General features: G+C 43.1%; 1 protein-coding gene across 2 annotated transcripts in view; it reads left to right on the top strand.

Moving 5' to 3' along the window:
* Positions 1-19,613, top strand: part of PDE1C (phosphodiesterase 1C) — a 268,202-nt gene that overhangs the window by 187,513 nt on the left and 61,076 nt on the right. For both annotated transcript variants that reach the window (XM_075143038.1, XM_075143037.1), the window contains 5 exons: positions 4,364-4,477; positions 5,331-5,513; positions 7,595-7,661; positions 13,543-13,659; positions 15,431-15,571. In XM_075143038.1, the coding sequence (XP_074999139.1) occupies positions 5,428-5,513; positions 7,595-7,661; positions 13,543-13,659; positions 15,431-15,571 (411 nt within the window). In that variant the 5' untranslated portion in view covers positions 4,364-4,477; positions 5,331-5,427. The remainder of the gene's footprint in view (positions 1-4,363; positions 4,478-5,330; positions 5,514-7,594; positions 7,662-13,542; positions 13,660-15,430; positions 15,572-19,613) is intronic.

Below are 19,613 nucleotides of genomic sequence, written 5' to 3'. Positions count from 1 at the left end.
CTCAGCCGGCCCAATGGTATGAGAATGATTCTCAGAGGAAAAGATTGAGTTGTACTCTTGAAAACGTGTGGTGAATCACAATCATAAAACTTTGAAAATAAATGCGGAGACTAGCCACGCAGCTTTGCAGACTTCACACCGGTTGAAGGAACTTGCCCCAAGTATTCAGACAATACGTGTGCTTTGCATGTTAATTGAAGCTGACTGGTATCCAGACTGCGGTGGTGTTAATCTTCTCTGCAGTGATATGTAATGCTATTTTTAAAAAAATCGACAGCATAAAAGCAAGCCCTCTAGCTAAGGAGATAAATATTTGTATACAGATACTGTTTTATTTATAACAGAGAGGAGAATGCTTGGAGCAGTTACTCAGAAATTTTACACTTCAAGAAGATGCTGAAACCAGCTTCGCTTTGTCTGTTACGCAGTTTGGTTCTAGAGTGGCTCTGGGTCATTGAGCTGTGTAACTTTCATGGACTGAGTTCAGTTCCCCAGTTTCTAGTCATTTGCTTTCTCTGAATCTTATGATAGCCAGTACTTTAGGGAAACATTAAAAAGAGCGGGAGCGGGGCTGTGGAAGAGCGTACACTTTGGATAACCTCTCACCTTCACTGAGAACCTGCTTTACACAAATGTATTGCTCTGCTGAATTCAGTGGGATTATTTGCAGATACTCTCAGGGGTTTTTATGGTGGGTGCATACAGATATTTTCCTTGGAAGGGCAGTGCGGGAGGCGGTATTCTGGAATTGGCCTTTTTCCAAGGTTTTACACCTAATTGAGCTCCCTGCGGCGTCAGAGGAAGTTAAAATGCATAGCATTGCTCAAGACCGGGCTTTTCCTTTGGGCAGTTAGGGGATTATTCCGAGGACTAAAATGTGGAATAACTGTGCGTAGAACAAAGGTTCTCAGACTTTTTCCATGGTATTTGGCACATGCTCACAGAGAATTTGTAGCTATTCCAAGGAATAGCTTCCCTTGGAAATCTCATTAAGAAAGGCATTAGCTGTATCTTAATATAATTAAACAACTAGATTTAGAGTTAATATTGTGTGACCAACCAGTTCTTTGTAACTGCTGTGCGGGTGACTGTAATCTGAGAAACTTTTGGCTGACCTACAGCCTGGCTCACTTGTTGCATGTGCCGTGGTCTTAAGACAGCTTAATGTTAGAAACGGTTAACACCTCCCTTCAGGCCTGGGATCTCCTTATGCACAGGAATTGGCTGCTTCTCCTACAACTAGCTCCATGGGCTTCAGTGGAACTAGTCTGGTAGATCTGTGCAAATTTTTAGTTCTGAACTTGAAAAGGAGGGAAAAAAAAGAAACAATGAAAACTTAGGTTTTGATCAGTCTGTAATGAACTTTTTAAAACAGAACATGCTTTGGTTGAAAAAAGCGTTTTGTTCATGCAAAACAGACAGTTACAATAAAAGCAAAGTAAATGATGAACTGGGTTCCTTAAACTGATTGTGATAATTATATCAGTATGTTTCTTGTAGTCAGTAGCCTGATAGACTCAGCATTTTCCTGTGAAATGGTACACGTGACTGAACCCTACTCGCTTGCTGCAATGACTCGTCTATGGGGTAAAGATAGGAAGTCAGCATCTTGCCCTCTGCTTCCATTGCTTTAATACAAGCTCCTAAAAATAAAACATGTTAAAGTTTTGTGGTAATGTTTTTATTTCAGTCAAAATGGTTTGGTGAATTTGATTGAATTCCGGAATTACTTCAGCCACCCTGAAACAGAATTTTCAGCTAATAAATTTGCCTGAACGCCCTTCAGTGGGACAGCCTGGCCTTAACTTTATGATTGCATTTTGGACTATTTAAAAAAAATAGAGATACATGGAATGCATTAAAGACAAACTATCACCAGGCTCTTGTTTAGTAAAGGTAGCTGGCAGCAGCTGCTGTGACTCAATGAATCAGGAATAGTTATAGATAATGGATGGTAAGACAAAGACAATGTAATTTTTTTTCACATGAGAGCAGCTGATCATGTGACCAGGTTTTATTATAACAACTGTACTTCTGTTTTTCCAAATGATTGATGCACGCAGTACTCTGCATAATCTTCGATGATGAATGTTGGTGCCATGAAGCAACCGTTACTCACTGTGCTATTATTGAACATGAATTTTGAATGACTTGCGGCATAGAGCTGCCGGGTACTTAAATCAATGAAGTAAAAGTCAGGAAGAGCCAAAGATAATGTTCCTCCTGCAATATTAACTCCCATGGCTTGTGTACAAACAACGTTTCTGGTAACTAGTTAAGGGGTCACATCTCTGGACTCCCCATACACGGGATGAAGGAAGGAGGAGGCAAATGAACCAATGCTTACTGTTTGGACGTGAAAGTTGTTCTGTTTTTTTCTCTTCCTCCCCTCCTTCATTCGCAAAAAAAGCTGGGAATGGGTAGGAGGGATCAATGGTTTGGCTCAAGGGAGGAGGTGAATTTGTCTTCTACCTGTGCTGCCTGAGGCTGGAATCAACTTGAAAGGTGGGGGAGCACCTTTCCTAGCTCTGCGCATCAAACACAACGTGTTACTGCTCACACCTGGTGGTGCAGTTACACAGAAGAGGGGTATGGGAGCACCGAGCCATATTTCTTCTTCAATGGGGCTGAGGTTGCTCCGTGGATTCCCTGAGATGGGTTCCAGGGTCGGAGGGAAATGTGCTGGCATAGTTGAATGCTCTCCACCTGGCTTACAGAGATGAGAAGAGTTGCGTTCAGTGTATTTGTACATCACTGACCTTCCCATCTCCATTCTCACATCAGGAATGAAGTATTGAACAATACTTTTGTTTTTCGACCACCAACAAGCGGATGAGTTAATCCTCCCGGAGATGGAGGGTCCACCTCTTGCTCAAGATTCTTTGTAAAGCTGAATAATGACAGCAGTACCACTGTCAGTAGGAGTGGCATTTATGTGACTAGCCAGAGGAACAATTGATATTTTTTATGATTTTTGTTCTCCACAGCCTCACTGTTCATGTGGGGAAAAGGGGGGAAAGAAACCCGGCTGGAAAGAGCTGTTGGTGCAATGCCCACAGGAAGACGGACTGTTCCTCAGTTCTGCCATGAAATACAGCCCCATGGAGACTTGATTTCTCCTGAAAGCACTGATGCCACAGGGGCATTGTGATAGCAAGGGAATACAAATACTCACTCCATTTTAAGAACTTCATGTACGTATTGCTGTAGAAGGTTGGGCTCCCACTATGGTTGATAAAGTGAGAGCAGGCACCTATATGGGCTCTAGCTCTGAATTACCTTGTGGAAAAGGTTATTTTTCTCCACGGACTACTGAAAAAACTGAGGAAGAGTAGTCTCCTAAGCAGAAGACAAATTTTAGATCACATGACTACTCCTTTACATTTTTGCATGTTGAACAGGACAAATTAACAACTTGTGATTTCTGCTACACTGTTAAATGTATATTTGAATGGTTGTTTAACTGTTGTTTAACAAGGATGAAGAAATTCACGAAAATGTTTTAGTATGTCAAATCTTTATCCCATTGTCCTTTTAAAGGAATCATAATTTTCTTCTTCTAATTGTAAGCATCTATATTCTTGGATTGTTTAAAATATTTACATTTTACTCTCTACTTTTATGTTTTCTTCTCCTCTTTCTTCCTTTTTTGTTTTTCTAATTTGCCACAGAAAGTAGAGTGAAGGAGAGGAAAAGACAAAAGAAAATTGCACAAATATATTAATTGTCTTTGACACAGGAGACATTTTCTGCACAAATTTTTGTTTTCAGAAAGTCTGTTCCTCCCCAAAAAATAATAATAACCTGATAAAAAAACTTCCATTAGTTCTTTTTAATATAGATGGGATAGTCTAAGGGTGACCTCTTGATCTAATGAAAATCATAGCATTTCCTAACCTCGTATAGTATTTCTGCGATAGTATTTCTGAATATACTCTAATACAATTTTGCGTAATTGTACACCAATCATCATAAATGGCTGACATTTGTCAACAGATACTACTCAAGAAGTTGCTTCCTCTCTTACGGCTAGAATGAAATTGCCCTCTCTTAGCTCCGGTGTTAAATCCCAAGTGATTTCTATTTTAACTTACTTCAGTATGAGTAGAGGACAGTCATAACTCGCTGACTTATTTGAGCCTAAATATAATGTGATGTTTGCCTGGCATCATTGTGACAGGTCTTTGAAAAGTGATTTTTGTTATTTCTTGTATTCGGCTTAAAGAAACTTGTAGACTTCCAAAAGTTTTCACCTACCAATCATGTAAGCTAGGTCTCATGCTAGATCCAATTTTGAACTGACGCTCACTCTCCAACCTATTTGTCTTTGCACTAATCAGATTTCTGTTTTCCTTTTCTCTAGGTTGCGGTCTTTGGTAAAGCAGTTAGAGAGAGGGGAGGCTTCAGTTGTAGACCTAAAGAAGAATTTGGAATATGCTGCGACTGTTCTTGAGTCAGTATACATTGATGAAACTAGGTGAGTTAACTACAGACATCAGCACTCTTCTTATCTAGTACTAATGACACAAAATTGTAATTTACACGTCAGTTGGGAAATTTGTTTTAGCCAAGATTCATTATTCACAGACAATATGTTTTTAATCATTAAAATATTGTAGTCTGTGTAAAGCAGATCTTCAGTCCTTGGTCTAAAAGCTGCTTTAAGTTTCCTGGGGCAGGGGAGAAGATCAAAAGGAATCATAAATTTAATATATACTCTCTTGGAGAAATGTTTTCATAATAATTGTGTCCTACTTTTTCTGAAAGTTTCTAAATTCCTACTCCTCTATTCCTTTTGAATAGTGTTAAATCTTTTCACTTGTATCAACTCTTTGAAATTAAAAAAATTTTTACTCCGGGTCATGACAAAGGTAGAATGGTAAGACGTTGCAGAGGAGTTCCCACTCTGTTATGTGCCATTTCCCCAGTGTTAAATGCACGTGTAGAGTCACCTCAGTTGACCAGAATGGGAAGAGGACCGTATGATACTAACTGCAAAGTTAGACGTGACTGTAAATGAGGGGCAGAAAGGTCAGGAATATCGATGAGCTGAAGATGAGAAGTCAGTGGATGATTACGTAGTTGTGCTTCAGAAGGCTGATACTTCTTGCTTGTCGGCCTAGTAGTGAGTTTCACAATCTGACATTTAACTATACAAGAGAATAAACAATCTGTTGAAGACTTGTACAATTGTGTTTCATTAGGGCTGATGAACCAAAGACTTTTAACAACTGCTTTAATTAGAATATATGTGAGTTTCTTTTTTGTTAATAATGTTGCAATGCTCTCCAAGGGAGTCTGTTTATCCATCTTTTTCCTCCCCCTTCTAGGCGTTTACTGGACACAGAAGATGAGCTCAGTGACATCCAGTCTGACTCTGTGCCTTCGGAGGTTCGGGACTGGTTGGCTTCTACCTTCACGCGGCAAATGGGGATGATGCTTAAAAGGACAGAGGAAAAACCCCGGTTCAGGAGTATTGTCCATGCAGTACAAGCTGGGATATTTGTGGAAAGGTAAAGGGGCATGTGATTACTTTGTTCTAGTAGCTGCCCAGGTACCGCAGATTGCACCTGTAGTATTGAATGAAGAATAGTTTAATATGCTTCTAATGATGTTTCTACACAGATCTGGATAGCATCTCGAAACCTGGGATTAAGTAATAGATTGCAACCTGAACAGCACATACTGATCTGTTCTTAGCTTAATATGGATGTAATAGCACAGTTGGAATAATTTTGACAGAGAATATGCACCTCTGCATAGCCCTAGGTCAAGAGTGACAGCTTTTAAAATTCGGTCCCTCCCTTGCCTCTGTTTACTTCTGTGGTCTGGTATTTCTTATGAAGAACTGCTAAGAAACAGAAAAAAATCCTGTATCATAGTATTACTGGAATGAACTATAGACCAAGACTGATGTGAAAACTTGGCAGCTCAGGGAGGATTTAAAAAAACTGATTGAGTCCTCTCAGCCTTCTCTGTTGCAATTTGCATCAGAACCTACTGCTAAAACTGATTTCACTTTCTGAACCCTTTAAAACATGTAGTCATTTCAGTTTGGACTCACTTCCAATCTTACCTTTTGTTATCGAGTAACCACTTTTCACTGACATTCTTCCTTCAAGCTAGAAGGAGGGCTGGCACATGTCAAACTGTCAGCAGACTTTAGGCTGCGTGGAAGACCCAGGTCCCAGGTCTCTACAGCAAAACTCAAGTCAGGAATGGAAGAGCAGAGCGCCTTTCAGCATTCATCAGAATCGCAGTGACAGCCTCTGTGCGGGAGGCTGGGCATATCAGACAGTGGACCACAAGCCACACAGACATACAGAAGCCTCCTCTGGCATGTCTATGGCCGATTTTTTTATCCACGTACCAAAGTTACTGTACATGTGTTAAGAGTGGCAGCAAATTGTGGTAAGACTAAGGCTGTCATTTCTCCTTGGAAGAGGTTTCTCCTAGGTTTGACGGGCTATTTGTGAATTAACGCTCACTCTCAGTGAGGGACTTGCTCAACAAAGAAGTAAATGAACTGCAGGGAGCTGGCTGCAGGAGCTGTTTTCCAGCTGATCTGAATCACTGTGACCCAAAGGAGGAAGTGTTCAGATATGATAAGGCACCAGAGGAGGGTTGTGGCTCTCCTGAGCTAAGGGAGAGGGACTCTGCCTGAACTTAAGAGAAAGCTATGGGGCTCCTGACTGGAGAGAGAAGGGGGTAAGAAATTCTGTGATTTGGGGAATGGGTGAATTTCATACTCCAAAGGGGGTTGACTTTTTTCAGGTTTGAGTGAAGAACATGACAAAGAAAAAGCGAAGTGAAGCAAGACTTCACATGGGATCATTTCAGATGGGAGAAGAGAGCTTTCCATCATCTTCTTTTAGTCCTACGTTGCTTAAGTGCAAAAAAGGGTGACCTGTGGAAAGGCGGTTTAGCTATGACAGTGTTTCTGCATTCACCAAGCCTGTTAAAAACAGTGTGGCCTGAAAACAAGTTTAAAATCTGGTACATACTTCAGTGGTTTGTTTAGTATACTTGCAGATGTTGATTATTGCCTGACTCTTTCTCTCTCTGCCTCAAACACACACACATGGAGAACACCCGAAAGATTTTATACCAGTCTTAAAAAAATGCAGACAAAAGTAACAGCTGTACCTGAACTGGAGTTGATTCATTGCAGACAACAAATGATTTCTAAAGTACATTCAGAATTAGCTTGTGTGTGGACCAGCAAGGACTAAGGGAACTGAAAGAGCAGTATGGTCATCTGCAGTGGAAAATGGGGAACATCTTGTTTATTTGAGTGTAGCCTTTCCCTCTGATGAGAACCTGATATTGGCAGATTCTCTGTGATGTCCTGCCAGTAACCAAGCTATGAGATACTGAGGAGTGTATAGTCTCTAGTTAGGCTATACAATAAGAATGGTATAGAGCATATTGTTCAAGTTAGGAACAAGAAGGAAGAAAAAAACCAAATTGCAGTTAGGGTTTCCTGGGCTAAATAAGGTCTCCTGTAATGGTCTGTTGCTTTATGGGTTTTGTTTGTTTGGTTTGGTTTGTTTAATTCTATTTATGTGTTGCCTTATCTATTTTATCTTGGTAGAATGTACAGACGGACTTCAAATATGGTTGGTTTGAGCTACCCACCAGCTGTAATTGGAGTGCTAAAGGTAATCCCAATGAAAAGTTGTTGGGGGGGGTTCTGTACAACGCGTCAAGATAACACTGTGATATTTGACTTGATAAGGGGGGTTTTAGTACTTGCCCTTTCCTTCTCTCTGACATTTAGTTTAGTTCACATACATTAATCATTTGCTGGGCTAAGGGAATATCCTTTCAATAAAGGAAAGAATCAAGGCTCAAGGTTCAAGGCTGTGGCCATTTTCAGCTCTGTTCTAGATTACGATGATTAAACTGAGGACTTAGTAACATTCTGGAATCAATCACAACCTCCCACAGAGAAGAAAGAAAACATAGATGGAGAGAGGTGGAGAAGGAAAAGGATCAGTTGCTGTGAGAAAAGGGAGTTTCTTGCATTGCTCAGCTTCAGGTCTTCAAGGTGACAAGTTTAGGAATAATGACCCTTTTATGAGTTTTGAGGTTTCAGAGGAAAACTGAAAACTTAGTCAGAAGTAGTCTGCAAAAAATAAGGTTCAACCCAGGGGACAATTGCAAGGCTCTTGACTTAGGCAGGAATTATCAAGACTACAAACACAAGTTAGCAACCAACTGCCTACACAGCAGCTTTGCAGATTACATGTTGCATGTGGTTCAACCATGCCATGCATGGTGAAAAAAGGTGATACAGTGGGGCAATACTCAGGGACATTACGTGTAAAGCTCAAGAAGCAATCCTTCTGCTTTACTCCACACTAGAAAGACCTACAGTTAGGGTACTGCAGCCTTTTTGTTTTGGATAGTACAACTCATCGAAAGACGTGGAGGAATTGCAGAAGGTCCATTGAATGCAAGAAGAATGATCAAACATGCTTTTCATGTACAGAATCAAAGCATCCATCCACATCTTTTTCCAACTGCAGGTTGACGAGTGTTAGCTTCACTCCTGCAAATGGGATCTAAAGTCTTTGTTCTTTTAGAACTACAGCATATGAGGGAACATATCTATAATGGTACCTCTTCTCCTGAGTTCCTCAGCAGGAACAAGACAATCCAAGAGCCATCAGCTACTCTCAACTGACTTAAACTCTTACAGAATCCCTCTCGTCTTTTTTAAATGATTAAGGGTCATAAAGATCATGCTAGAGTAAGTTAAAACACATCAGTAACAACAAAGGCATTGACTAATTTTGCTCAGGGTGAAACAGCTCCTGCTTGGCCACTGTGCACTGTAGGATGTATTTTTTTTCCAAAACTATTTTGGGAACATGTCTTTGCCTGGATGGCCTTGGAGTTGGTGGTGGATGTGGTTGAAATGGGAGTTACTTGTTTTGAAGAAGTCTTCCGTCTTTGAAATAATACTTCATCTTAAATTTCTCAGTCCCATCTCCTTAGTGGAAAACGGTACATTTTGTTGCTTGCTTCAGTTCTGTAAAGCCAAGTAAAAAAACTTACAACTACCCAACTGCTTGGTGTGCGCTGTAAAATGAACTGATGGATTAAGCATGCAAAAGAGTGTAGGAGTGTACCACACACATATCTTCAGCTATTCTGGATTGCCGTAATCAATGTTCCCCTCAGAATCATGGTAATAAGGACATGGACAAGGATTGAGATGACACGGAGTCAAAACTAGCTTATTTTTGAACTACGTGCTCTCCTTTTTGCTGCCATGGCCAACAGGACATCTGCACTGAATAACCCAAAGCTGTGGAATCAGCTTGGCAGAATGAGGTTGGTTTTAATAAAACAATGAAATACTGCAGCTTCTGCAAAAAATGCAGATGGACTGGTAGCAGTGCAAGTCCTAGGTGTATAATCTCTCTCACTTTTTCAGTGGATGAGAAGTTAGGCAATTTTTTAAATTGATTGCACAGCATCTCTCTCTAGATATATATTGGGTACTGATTTTTCTACTGCAGTAGCCTGTTGCCTTTCTGCATGACATGGGCGTGATAATGTAAGACCTGTTGCCGCAAAAGGGATGATCAGCCTTTTCTCTCATTTGAATTGTGGCCATATGTACCATTCATACGTGTGTTTGAATAAGTAAGTATGTTTATTTACCCAGTAAGTTGTGGTGATCAGCTTTTCAGCAGTGTAGTGCTAGAGACAGAACTTCACATTAACTAGCTGCTGAAGTAGTTACCTGCTTTAGAAGTGAATTTTTCAGCCTTTTCTGATGCACGTGCTGTCACGGCAATATTTTCTGGGCTAGCTAATATACAGGTAATCATAGAATCATAGAATCATTAAGATTGGAAAAGACCTCTAAGATCATCGAGTCCAACCATCAACCCAACACCACCATGCCCACTACGCCATGTCCCTAAGCGCCGCATCTACACGTCTTTTAAATACTTCCAGGGATGGTGACTCAACCACTTCCCTGGGCAGCCTGTTCCAAGGCCTGACCACTCTTTCAGTAAAGAAATTTTTCCTAATGTCCAATCTAAACCTCCTTTGGCGCAACTTGAGGCCATTTCCTCTCGTCCTATCGCCAGTTACTTGGGAGAAGAGACCAACACCCACCTCGCTACAACCTCCTTTCAGGTAGTTGTAGAGCGCGATGAGGTCCCCCCTCAGCCTCCTCTTCTCCAGGCTAAACAGTCCCAGTTCCCCCAGCCGCTCCTCATAAGATTTGTGCTCCAGGCCCTTCACCAGCTTTGTTGCCCTTCTCGAACACAGAACCTGTAGTCACTTACAATATCTGTAGTATAGACTTCTGCTTGTCTGTGGCTACAAAAATGTCAGGCCTTCGAGTAACATTGAGCAGAATATCATCTATCTCTGAATCTGCTTGTCGGCTTAGAAAATAAATCAAGCTTCCAAGGTTAAAGACAGACAGAAAGACAGGAAACTGAGCATTTAGGAAGAACTGGTGTTTCACTTCATCTCTAGGTTCCCCCAAGCAGTGGAGCAATGGCCAAGTAATAAGGACACAGGACTGGGAAGTAAGACACCTTGGATCTATTTGCAGTTACACCACAATGGGTATATGTGGCATTAGAGCAGCTTATGACACTTCAGCTGAGGCTACAGGGCCAGTGACCTAGAGACATGTGTAGCACAGAAAGTTTTCCATCCCTTGCTTCTCCTGCTCTCCTTAGGGAGAAGAAACAGTTTTTCTCCTCCATCACAAGACATCCGTGAAGGTCTGCCTCCCTTTAGATCTCTCCCCAATATAGGTGTCACTTCTGTGTTAAATTTTTTTTTAAGGTCATAAAATCCACTGATTTTCAAAGTGTAATTGGTTTTGCTGCAAGCCTCTAAGCCATCTGTGACACTTTCATACTTCTGTTAAGAGGATTTTTCCCCCTAGTTATTCAGGGTAAAATGCTGCTGTCATTATTGTCAATAGCAAAACTCCTGTCGAGTTGACAAGAGCAAGGATTTCTCCCCCAGTAAAATCTAAATAGCTCTACTGTGAAACTTACCATCTATGTGGTTAACCATTATTTCGTGCAAAAGAACAATTCTGATGTACTATTCTGCAGTTTCACAATTTGGTAAATTTTATCTGCTGCAAGAGCACATTAACTACAGGAAAGATATATAAAGGAACAAAACCATTTTATTTCTACAAGATAAGATTACCTTACAGTGAATTAAATTTCAACACAGTTGAGACATTCTTTTCAATGCCATAGGACCCAAAAGTAAATTATTATATATATGCAAGTGTTAAATTAAATTTATTTGCTTCATTGACTGAGATAAGTGATTACAAAATAAAAATACTCAAAAACCAGGAAAATACTTAAAATTGACTGAGTGGATGCTTTGGGAGTTATTTTTCTTGCCCATTGTCTAAGTTTGTTCAAGGGCTTCAAAACATGTTTTCTTGGTGGAACTTTTTCCTCTCTTCGTAGTTTTTCCTCTCCAACGCCTACTGAAATTGAAAAGTTGCAATTTATGATTGCTCTTCTGTGACTTGGGCCACAAATCATCTCTGGAGAAGCTTGACCCTGCCTTCAATGTGTGGGCTCCACACAGCTTGTAAAATCAACTGCTTGGCAAGCAAGTGATTTACTGGGATAGGTGAAAGCAGAGCTGAATCTTCAGCATCCTTGATATTCACTCACTAATTAGCCTCTCCATGGACTGTACTTCCACAAGAAGCATACTCAGCTCTGTAATCAACACTATGCAAGTAGCAAGGTTGTCAGGACCAGCCCATGCTGGAGAGAGCCGCTACCAAAATATGTTGGTCTTGTTCAGAACATAAGAAGTCCTGTAGCTATGCTGACGTATGGGTGACCAATCACAAGGCAGTTAAAGGTCACTGGCCTTTGCATTTGACTTGAAGTCAGGTCCTTACCTGGAACATGACCATGACAACAAACAACAAAGGTGGACTGGGCTTTAAGAGCTCGGTAGATAACTGTAATTTAGCATTTTTAGTATTGCTAAAAAAGATGGCAGATTTTTAGATGGACTCTAATCCTTAAGAGTACTCAACATTATGTCTAGCCAATTCCCGTTTCTTGCACTGAGAGCAGCTGTGCACATGCGAGTGTGAAATGTAGTCATCTCTCTCTCTTGGTAAAAGAGCCACAAGGAAATGGGAGGTAACCTGCAACAGAGTTTGAAAGTGGAGGGAAACATCAATGTACAGATGTCAATCAATATGTGGTTTAAGGAGAATCATTTGGATAAATCCTGGTGGGAAGTACATCAAAGTTCTCAGCTGGCAAGGGAGATTGAGAGCTGGTCCTGTGGCAGATGCAGCTGTGTGGTTGATCTGTACATTATTCCTCTAGCTATAACTCCTGCACCTTTCCTCTTTGTTGCTAGGAGGAGGAGAGAAAGGTTCATAGGGTTTCAGGAACATCCTATTTTGAGATCAAGGAGCTTTATCTTGCTAGATAATGAGTGCTGTCAGCTCCCACAGCCTTCCCTAAGAGTTGAGATTTGAACTCAACGTTCTGCAAGAAGGTTTATACCTTATACTTTAGCTTTATGAGCTGGGAAGTGAACTCTCTTGACTGACCACCCTGCAGCATTAATATATCATTTACAGCTGACTGGAACTTCCCTAACTGGAGTTAGATATTTACTCTTCTGTTATAAATGTTGGTTTTTATATCATTGTTAGCACTAATGTTACATTACTGTGATTTTCTCCTGCTCTGTAGTTTTCTGAAAGCCTCACTTATCCTTAAAAAAAAATAAGGAAAATTAGGGTCATGCTGTCTTTGGGCAAGTTAAGCTGCAATAATCACAATTCAGGATTAATATTAAAATCAGAAGGAACTAAGTTGCTCTTTGGGTGTAGCAAGATAGTTCTTCTAGTCAGTTATTATCTTGGTTGATTGAACAGTAAGTGGTAAATATATGACCACAGGTGCCTATTTTTTTTTTTACTGCAAAAAACATATCACCTTATTCTGTTTTAAGCATGAGTGAAGCATTGGAGTGCTTTGCTCACAATACAAAGTCGTAAGAACTCTATAGGGACAGCAAAATCCAGAGGCTTTAATATCATTAAAAAGCGTATCTTCGTTATTCCTGTTTCCTTCAAAGTTAATATTATTTTTCATAGACATATAGCACGTGGGTAGGGCACAGAGAAGGGTAAAATCAGCCACAATAGCGCCATTCTAATGTTTCAGGTACTAAAGCAAACGAGGATTCTTATCTTTTTGGATTCAGCCTTTGCTGATTAAATTCTGGTGTGGAGAACTGCCATGTTTAGAATAAACAAACAGCATACATGTTCATAATGGAAGCTTCTTAAACACGAGTCATACAATACTGATGAGTAAATTAGACTCTGCATTGGTTAAATGGAATTGAAAAAGTAAAAAAAAAAAAGCTATACACTTACATTGCCACTCTAATTCTCCATTTGTAGATGTAAAATAATAGAAATTGAACTATCATTGTAAAAGGGATGACCATATTAACTGCCTTTTCTACCCACTCTTGCAGAATGTAGACAAGTGGTCCTTTGATGTATTTGCACTAAACGATGCCAGTGGGGATCATGCACTGAAATTCATCTTCTATGAACTCCTCACACGCTATGATCTGATCAACCGTTTCAAGGTCAGTAGTTAGAAGACGGGTCTCTTCTTCCATCTCGGGTTTTGTTCAACTTCCCTCTCATCCTGCTTTGTTCTATTCAAAATGCAATTTTAGCGCTATTTGAAGACTTCATGGACACTGCGCTTTCCCCAGTAAGCAAGATCAAATGTTGTTTAAGTAGTACTTTTAATTGCAATGGGACACCATGAAGTAGGCAGGCTTCCAAACAGGCTTCCCCATGGGAAATCATAGAATCATAGAATCATAAAGGTTGGAAAAGACCTCTAAGATCATCGAGTCCAACCGTCAACCCAACACTACCCACTAAACCATGTCCTTAAGCGCCTCATCTACATGTCTTTTAAATACTTCCAGGGATGGTGACTCAACCACTTCCCTGGGCAGCCTGTTCCAAGGCCTGACCACTCTTTCAGTAAAGAAATTTCTCCTAATGTTCAATCTAAACCTCCCTTGGCACAACTTGAGGCCATTTCCTCTCGTCCTATCGCCAGTTACTTGGGAGAAGAGACCAACACCCACCTCGCTACAATTTCCCTTCGGGTAGTTGTAGAGCGCGATGAGGTCTCCCCTCGGCCTCCTCTTCTCCAGGCTAAACAGTCCCAGTTCCCTCAGCTGCTCCTCATAAGACTTGTGCTCCAGGCCCTTCACCAGCTTCATTGCCCTTCTCTGGACACGCTCCAACACCTCCATGTCTTTCTTGTAGCGAGGACTAGATGACCTTTAAAGGTCCCTTCCAATCCCAACTATTCTATGATTGTTACAGAGGTTTGCAGATACATATGCAGTGTATCTTTTCCTCCAGCTTTGAACAGGCTTAAATTTGGATGGCAGAAACATTGCTCTCAGATCTTGACCATTCTCCCCGCCCAAATACTCCACTGTCCCTTCCTCCATTGACGCTTCCACTTCCTGGGGGTTCCCAGTCACTTTGGCTGGAAAGGGTTTACAGATCTCTGGTTCCTATACTTCTTCAGGAACTGCCTGTGCCTGATGAGAAATGTTTGAAGAAGGTAACTGGTCAGAACTGCATCCTTCCCTGATACGTACCCAAGAGAAGAACAACGCTCCTCTAATTATGGAAATATGAGCGTTTAGGGTATTTGCCTTTTAAGCAGATGAAATTGGAGAGCCCGTGTTGCCAGTTGCATTTGTTGCAGCTGACACCACCTGCGTGGTCTCCTCTCTAGAAATCCCCTGAATTGCATTTTCTCGAGTGTGCGAAGTTCTACTCTTGGAGTCAGAAAAGCATGGCAAGCCCATAAGATGGGCAGGCTGTGAAAAAGCCTGTGAAAAGCCAGAGGTCTGATAAACGATAGTCCTCTTAGTAGAGTATCTCAGACATGCTACATGATGTGTTTCATTAGAAAATCTTGACTGTGAGTAGTAAAGCAGAGATATATTCCAGTGGGTTGTGAGGGGAACAGAGATGCGTGTGGCCTAATTAGAAATATTACTCAGGGCAATCAATCAAGTGCTCTCTGTTACTTTTCATACTATATGTGTCTTCCAGATGGCATTTTGTAGTATACTTACTCGTGCGTGTTTATGTGTGGGAATGATTCATCCATAATGTAATTAGGGATGGGAAAGCCAGTTCGAGGAAGTAACCTGATTCACTCTCTCTCTTGAGTGCCTGTTTCGGATGTTTTAGCGTGTTATTTATTTGTGAAGTACAAACTGCTCTTTGGGACCTCTTACCAAAATGCTCCCCTCTGAATGCTAGCCATTAAAGGTGATTATTTTGTTTTTAATTCTGTGCTGCTTTCCTCAGATCCCCATTTCTGCCCTGGTGTCCTTTGTGGAAGCTCTGGAGGTTGGCTACAGTAAACACAAAAATCCTTATCACAACCTAATGCATGCCGCAGATGTGACACAGACGGTCCATTACCTCCTTTTCAAGACAGGCGTAGCGGTAAGTACCGGAGTTGGCATTCTAAATACGTAATGAGATTACAACAGTTTTGGCTCATTAAGGAGATTACGATTATCCACAGTAGAGCCCATTTGCACTGTAGACAAACTTGATTTGACATGGCTGTGCTAATGAAAGTAGAGATTTAGGATTATATAGAAATAGAAGGTAGGTGAAGATATGCATAACTCCTTTAACAGTGATCTGAAAGAGGATGAATGAGAAACCCAAGCTCAGTTTTTCATTCTGCCACAGATCTGGGTGATTCTGCCAACATACTTTTGTTGGAATGCCTTTCACCTAATGTGAAGAAGCAAATTGTCTAAGCTTTCTTCCTACTTAAGGGAGCAAGGCAGTACCTCCAAAGGACAATTCATTCCACTCATCTGAGGATGACGGGAGCCATGCTCTGGAGATGCTGATCTCCATCCACTCTCTACAGCAAAACCAGCTGAACTGGCTTACATAGAAACCTACAGACAGCTCAAGTCTGACAATAGTGACGGGAACAGATAGAAGGCTTGAACAAAAATACTTAGCACACAATATGTTCCCACAGTGGTTGTCAAGACAAACAACAGAAACACATTTGAAGATGGACATTACAGTTAGGGTTCAGCTGGAGGCCCAGAAAGTTGTTGGAGGCTGTTCCTGCAGCTCCTGCCCACTTGGACACTCCCCGATCGTTCCAAGCTCCGTAACTGGGAACTGTTGAAGAAAAGGATGAGAGAAATCCGTGGTTGCATGTGACTCGGCCCAACCAAATTCCAGCACTCTTTCCGATGCCACGAGTACCTTAGATGGGCTGTGCGAAATCACCATAAAAGTTGGCAGTCAACATCACTCGTGGCAACACTTGTGTCTCCCGCTGTACGTTGATGACGCCTTTTCCTGTGCGGCTCAGTGAGAAACCTGAAGAAATGCTGCCGCCAGCGTGTACTGTGTGATGGAGCGTGGGACAGAGAGGTGCAAGCTAACAAGGCGTAGCGCAGCTCATGCTATGTCTTTTAGGCCAGTTTCGACAACTGTAGAGCTGCTTACGCTTGGGAACAACCTTGTGTGCATATGGTCTGCTGTTCTGCAGTCCCTTAATTGCCACAGTAATGGTGCTTTCAGTTCTGAGGCCAGACCTGGATGCTCTTCCCTGAGGAATAACATGCTCCAGTGCCTCCTGTAAACATGTCCCCAGTCTCCTGTGTTGAGTGTAGACTGCACCTGTGAATTGCAATGTTCACTAAAGAGATATCTGGAAGGAGTCAGGCCCTGTCTGTCTCAAGACCTGATCCAGACTGCCCGATTCTGATGGAAGTCGTGTCAGTTGCTCCTGATTGTGTCTGAAGTAAATAGGAGTTAGGTCAGATTTGCAACTGATACAGATGCATACAGAAAACCTCCCGTGAGATCCTAAATTGGTCACTGCTGCTTTTAGGGCCATTAGTTAATGAAAACGCACTGAAGGCTGTAGTCAGTAAAAATAATACAATGTTGAGAAATGCGAATTGCATTATAATGATGAGCAAATAGATCCCGTTTTTCTCCTCCAGCCGCTGAAGAAGGGCAGTTTTCACTTGGGGCTACTCTGCTCCCAAAAGTGACTGGATGGAAAGAGCTGCCCAAGTGCAGCAGCCCTCCCGCCTGTGTGTGTTCAGCACTGCCTTTTTCCACCTTGCTGCTTCTCGGTCTGTTAGCAATTTAGCTGCAACTCATCTGTGAACGAATGAGCGCTATTTCATTCTAGCCCATGTTGCCACGGTGCTGAATGGGGTTTCATAGTCTGTCTCTGAGCATAATACAGCTAGGCAAGTGTTAAAAAAGAGAGAACTGGAAGGACATGAAAATACATGCGCAAGTGATGGATTATCTGGGATTTTTTTCCTCTAAGAGGAAGAGAGATGATGTAGCAGATAAAAAAAAACCAAAATAAACCCCCATAAGCCAAAGCAAAGCAAAAAGCCCCAATGTTTTTACTTACATAGAGAACAAACTTGATATGAAGTCCTTGAGGTGCACCAAGACTGTCAGTTTAGTGTGTTCCCTGGTTGCTGCAAGCCAGGGCTCCAGTAGCCTGTGCTGGAAACCTGCCGGTCCGCTCCATGGCTCCACGTGGGAGCAAACCAAATAGTGCTGTTGATGAGAAACCAAGGTGTAAAAATATCGTTGACACCACTGGCTGAGGGATTAAAGACCTTAAAGCCAGAGGAGCTCAGGAGCTCACAGTGGGATATTTTTCTGTAGAGGCAGTTTTCACAGCAAAGCTCCGCTTCCATGTTTTATTCTTACCATTAAGATGAAACTTTTTTCTCACACGTCTCATGAACTAAAGGTGCGACGCCACTTCTGTGCGCATTGGCAAAGAACACTCGCATTTGAATGCTCTCGTACTTCTTATTTGATCAGGAAGACTCAGGAAGCAGGTAGGCGAGATGAGCCCGTGGCTTGTATCCTCCCAAAGAGAGTAGGGATGCAAGCTGGGGGGAATCAAGCTCGCTCTTTATTTTTTTATATAGGTGGCCTTTGCTGTTGAATACCAAAACCTATAGCAATAGTGAAGTGTGTGTGAGAGGTAACCAGGGTGATTTTCTACTACGTGGTGTTGGGTTAGGAAAACGACGTCGGTGTTGTGGAAGAAGACCCGTCAGACCCAGCCCTGAGCCTTCTCTTCTCCCAGCTGCACAGCGGCAGGTCCCTCAGCCTGCCCTTGTGTGCCACGTGGCCCGGCCCCTCACCATCTCGAAGGGGCTGGGCAGGGCCCGCCCTGCATGTGTCAGTGTCTTTCCCGTCCTGGGGGGACCAGAACAGGACACAGGAGTCCGCGTGCAGCCGCAAAAGTGCCAAATGAGAGGGGAGAGCATTTTTTGGTTTTTTAAATTGTTTTTTCTTGGGTTTTTATTGCACACTGCCAGGGTGGGTCTGGCTTTATCTTCACCCACCCATTCAGTAGCTGAGGCGAGAGCTGGCTGAGGACAGCCACTCCCCACTGGCTTTCTGATCCTCAGATTGAAAAAAAGCCACCTCGAGGCCCCAGTAACCTCGGTGGTGCTCCAGGGGAGTCCAACAGGGGCTCCAGTGGTCTCCGGCGGTGTCCAGCGATGTCCAGTGGTCTCTGGTGGTCTCCAACAGTCTCCAGTTGGTCCAAGGGACTCCTCCTGGTGCTGTTGGGGCTGCCATCTTCTGTCGGGAAGGTCCTCTCCTCCCCTCTTCCCCAGGGCTCAGGGCAGAGAAGATGTCCCCCTTCATGAGGGGCGGGGCGGGGGGTGGGAAAGCAGGGCTCCTCCGCGGCTTGACAGCTGGGAGATCTGATGAGCCTGCTGGCCGTCGGGGTGGATGGTCCCCTCACAGCTAGCGTCGGCTGCGGGGGTGGCGCTGCTTGTTGGCAGCTGGCTGTCTGGTGGCTCCCTGAGAGCCCCCGGTGGTCCTGCGGCGCTTTGGGCACCGTGGTGTCGCAGGCACCCCGACCATGGTGGTGTGGTGCCCTGTCAGCCCTGCTGGAGCTGGGTCCAGCTCCATGGGGTCTTGTTGAGGTGAATCCACCTCCATGGACTCTTCTTTGTGTTGAGGTAGATCCACCTCCATGGTCTGTTGGCCATTGTGTGGCGGGTCGACCTCCATGGGCTGGACCCACCTGTCATAGGGGCTGCTGCTCTTGGCAGCCCGCTCCCAAGTTTTGGGATGGGGAGGCTAATGGTGCTAATGGTACTTCTCCCCCATCAGCTGATTCCCATTCGTCCCACTCAATGTGGGCATCGCCTCGCTTTGCCGGGTCCTCCTCTACCAAGCATCGCGAGCTGCTGAGGGAGCTGTGGGCCAGCCGCAGGGCTGCCTGCTTGTGTAACGGAAGGCTGGTGATGTCACCAACGGACGCTGCTGTGGCTTGGACGGTGGCGCATGAGGCCATGCAGGCCCCATTCCGGGGGGCCATTTTGCTTGCCAGAGAGAAAGGCTGCCCCGCGGGCACCGGGACTGCCCTCCAGCTCCCCTTGCGTGCCCTGGGCTCCAGCCCCCTCCTCGTGCCAGGCCTGGAGTCCCCTCGAGGGGACAGTGG

The sequence above is a fragment of the Calonectris borealis genome, chromosome 2, assembly GCF_964195595.1.
Source record: "Calonectris borealis chromosome 2, bCalBor7.hap1.2, whole genome shotgun sequence".
NCBI classification, from domain to species: Eukaryota; Metazoa; Chordata; class Aves; order Procellariiformes; family Procellariidae; genus Calonectris; species Calonectris borealis.
This window is presented reverse-complemented; position numbering and strand designations above follow the sequence as displayed.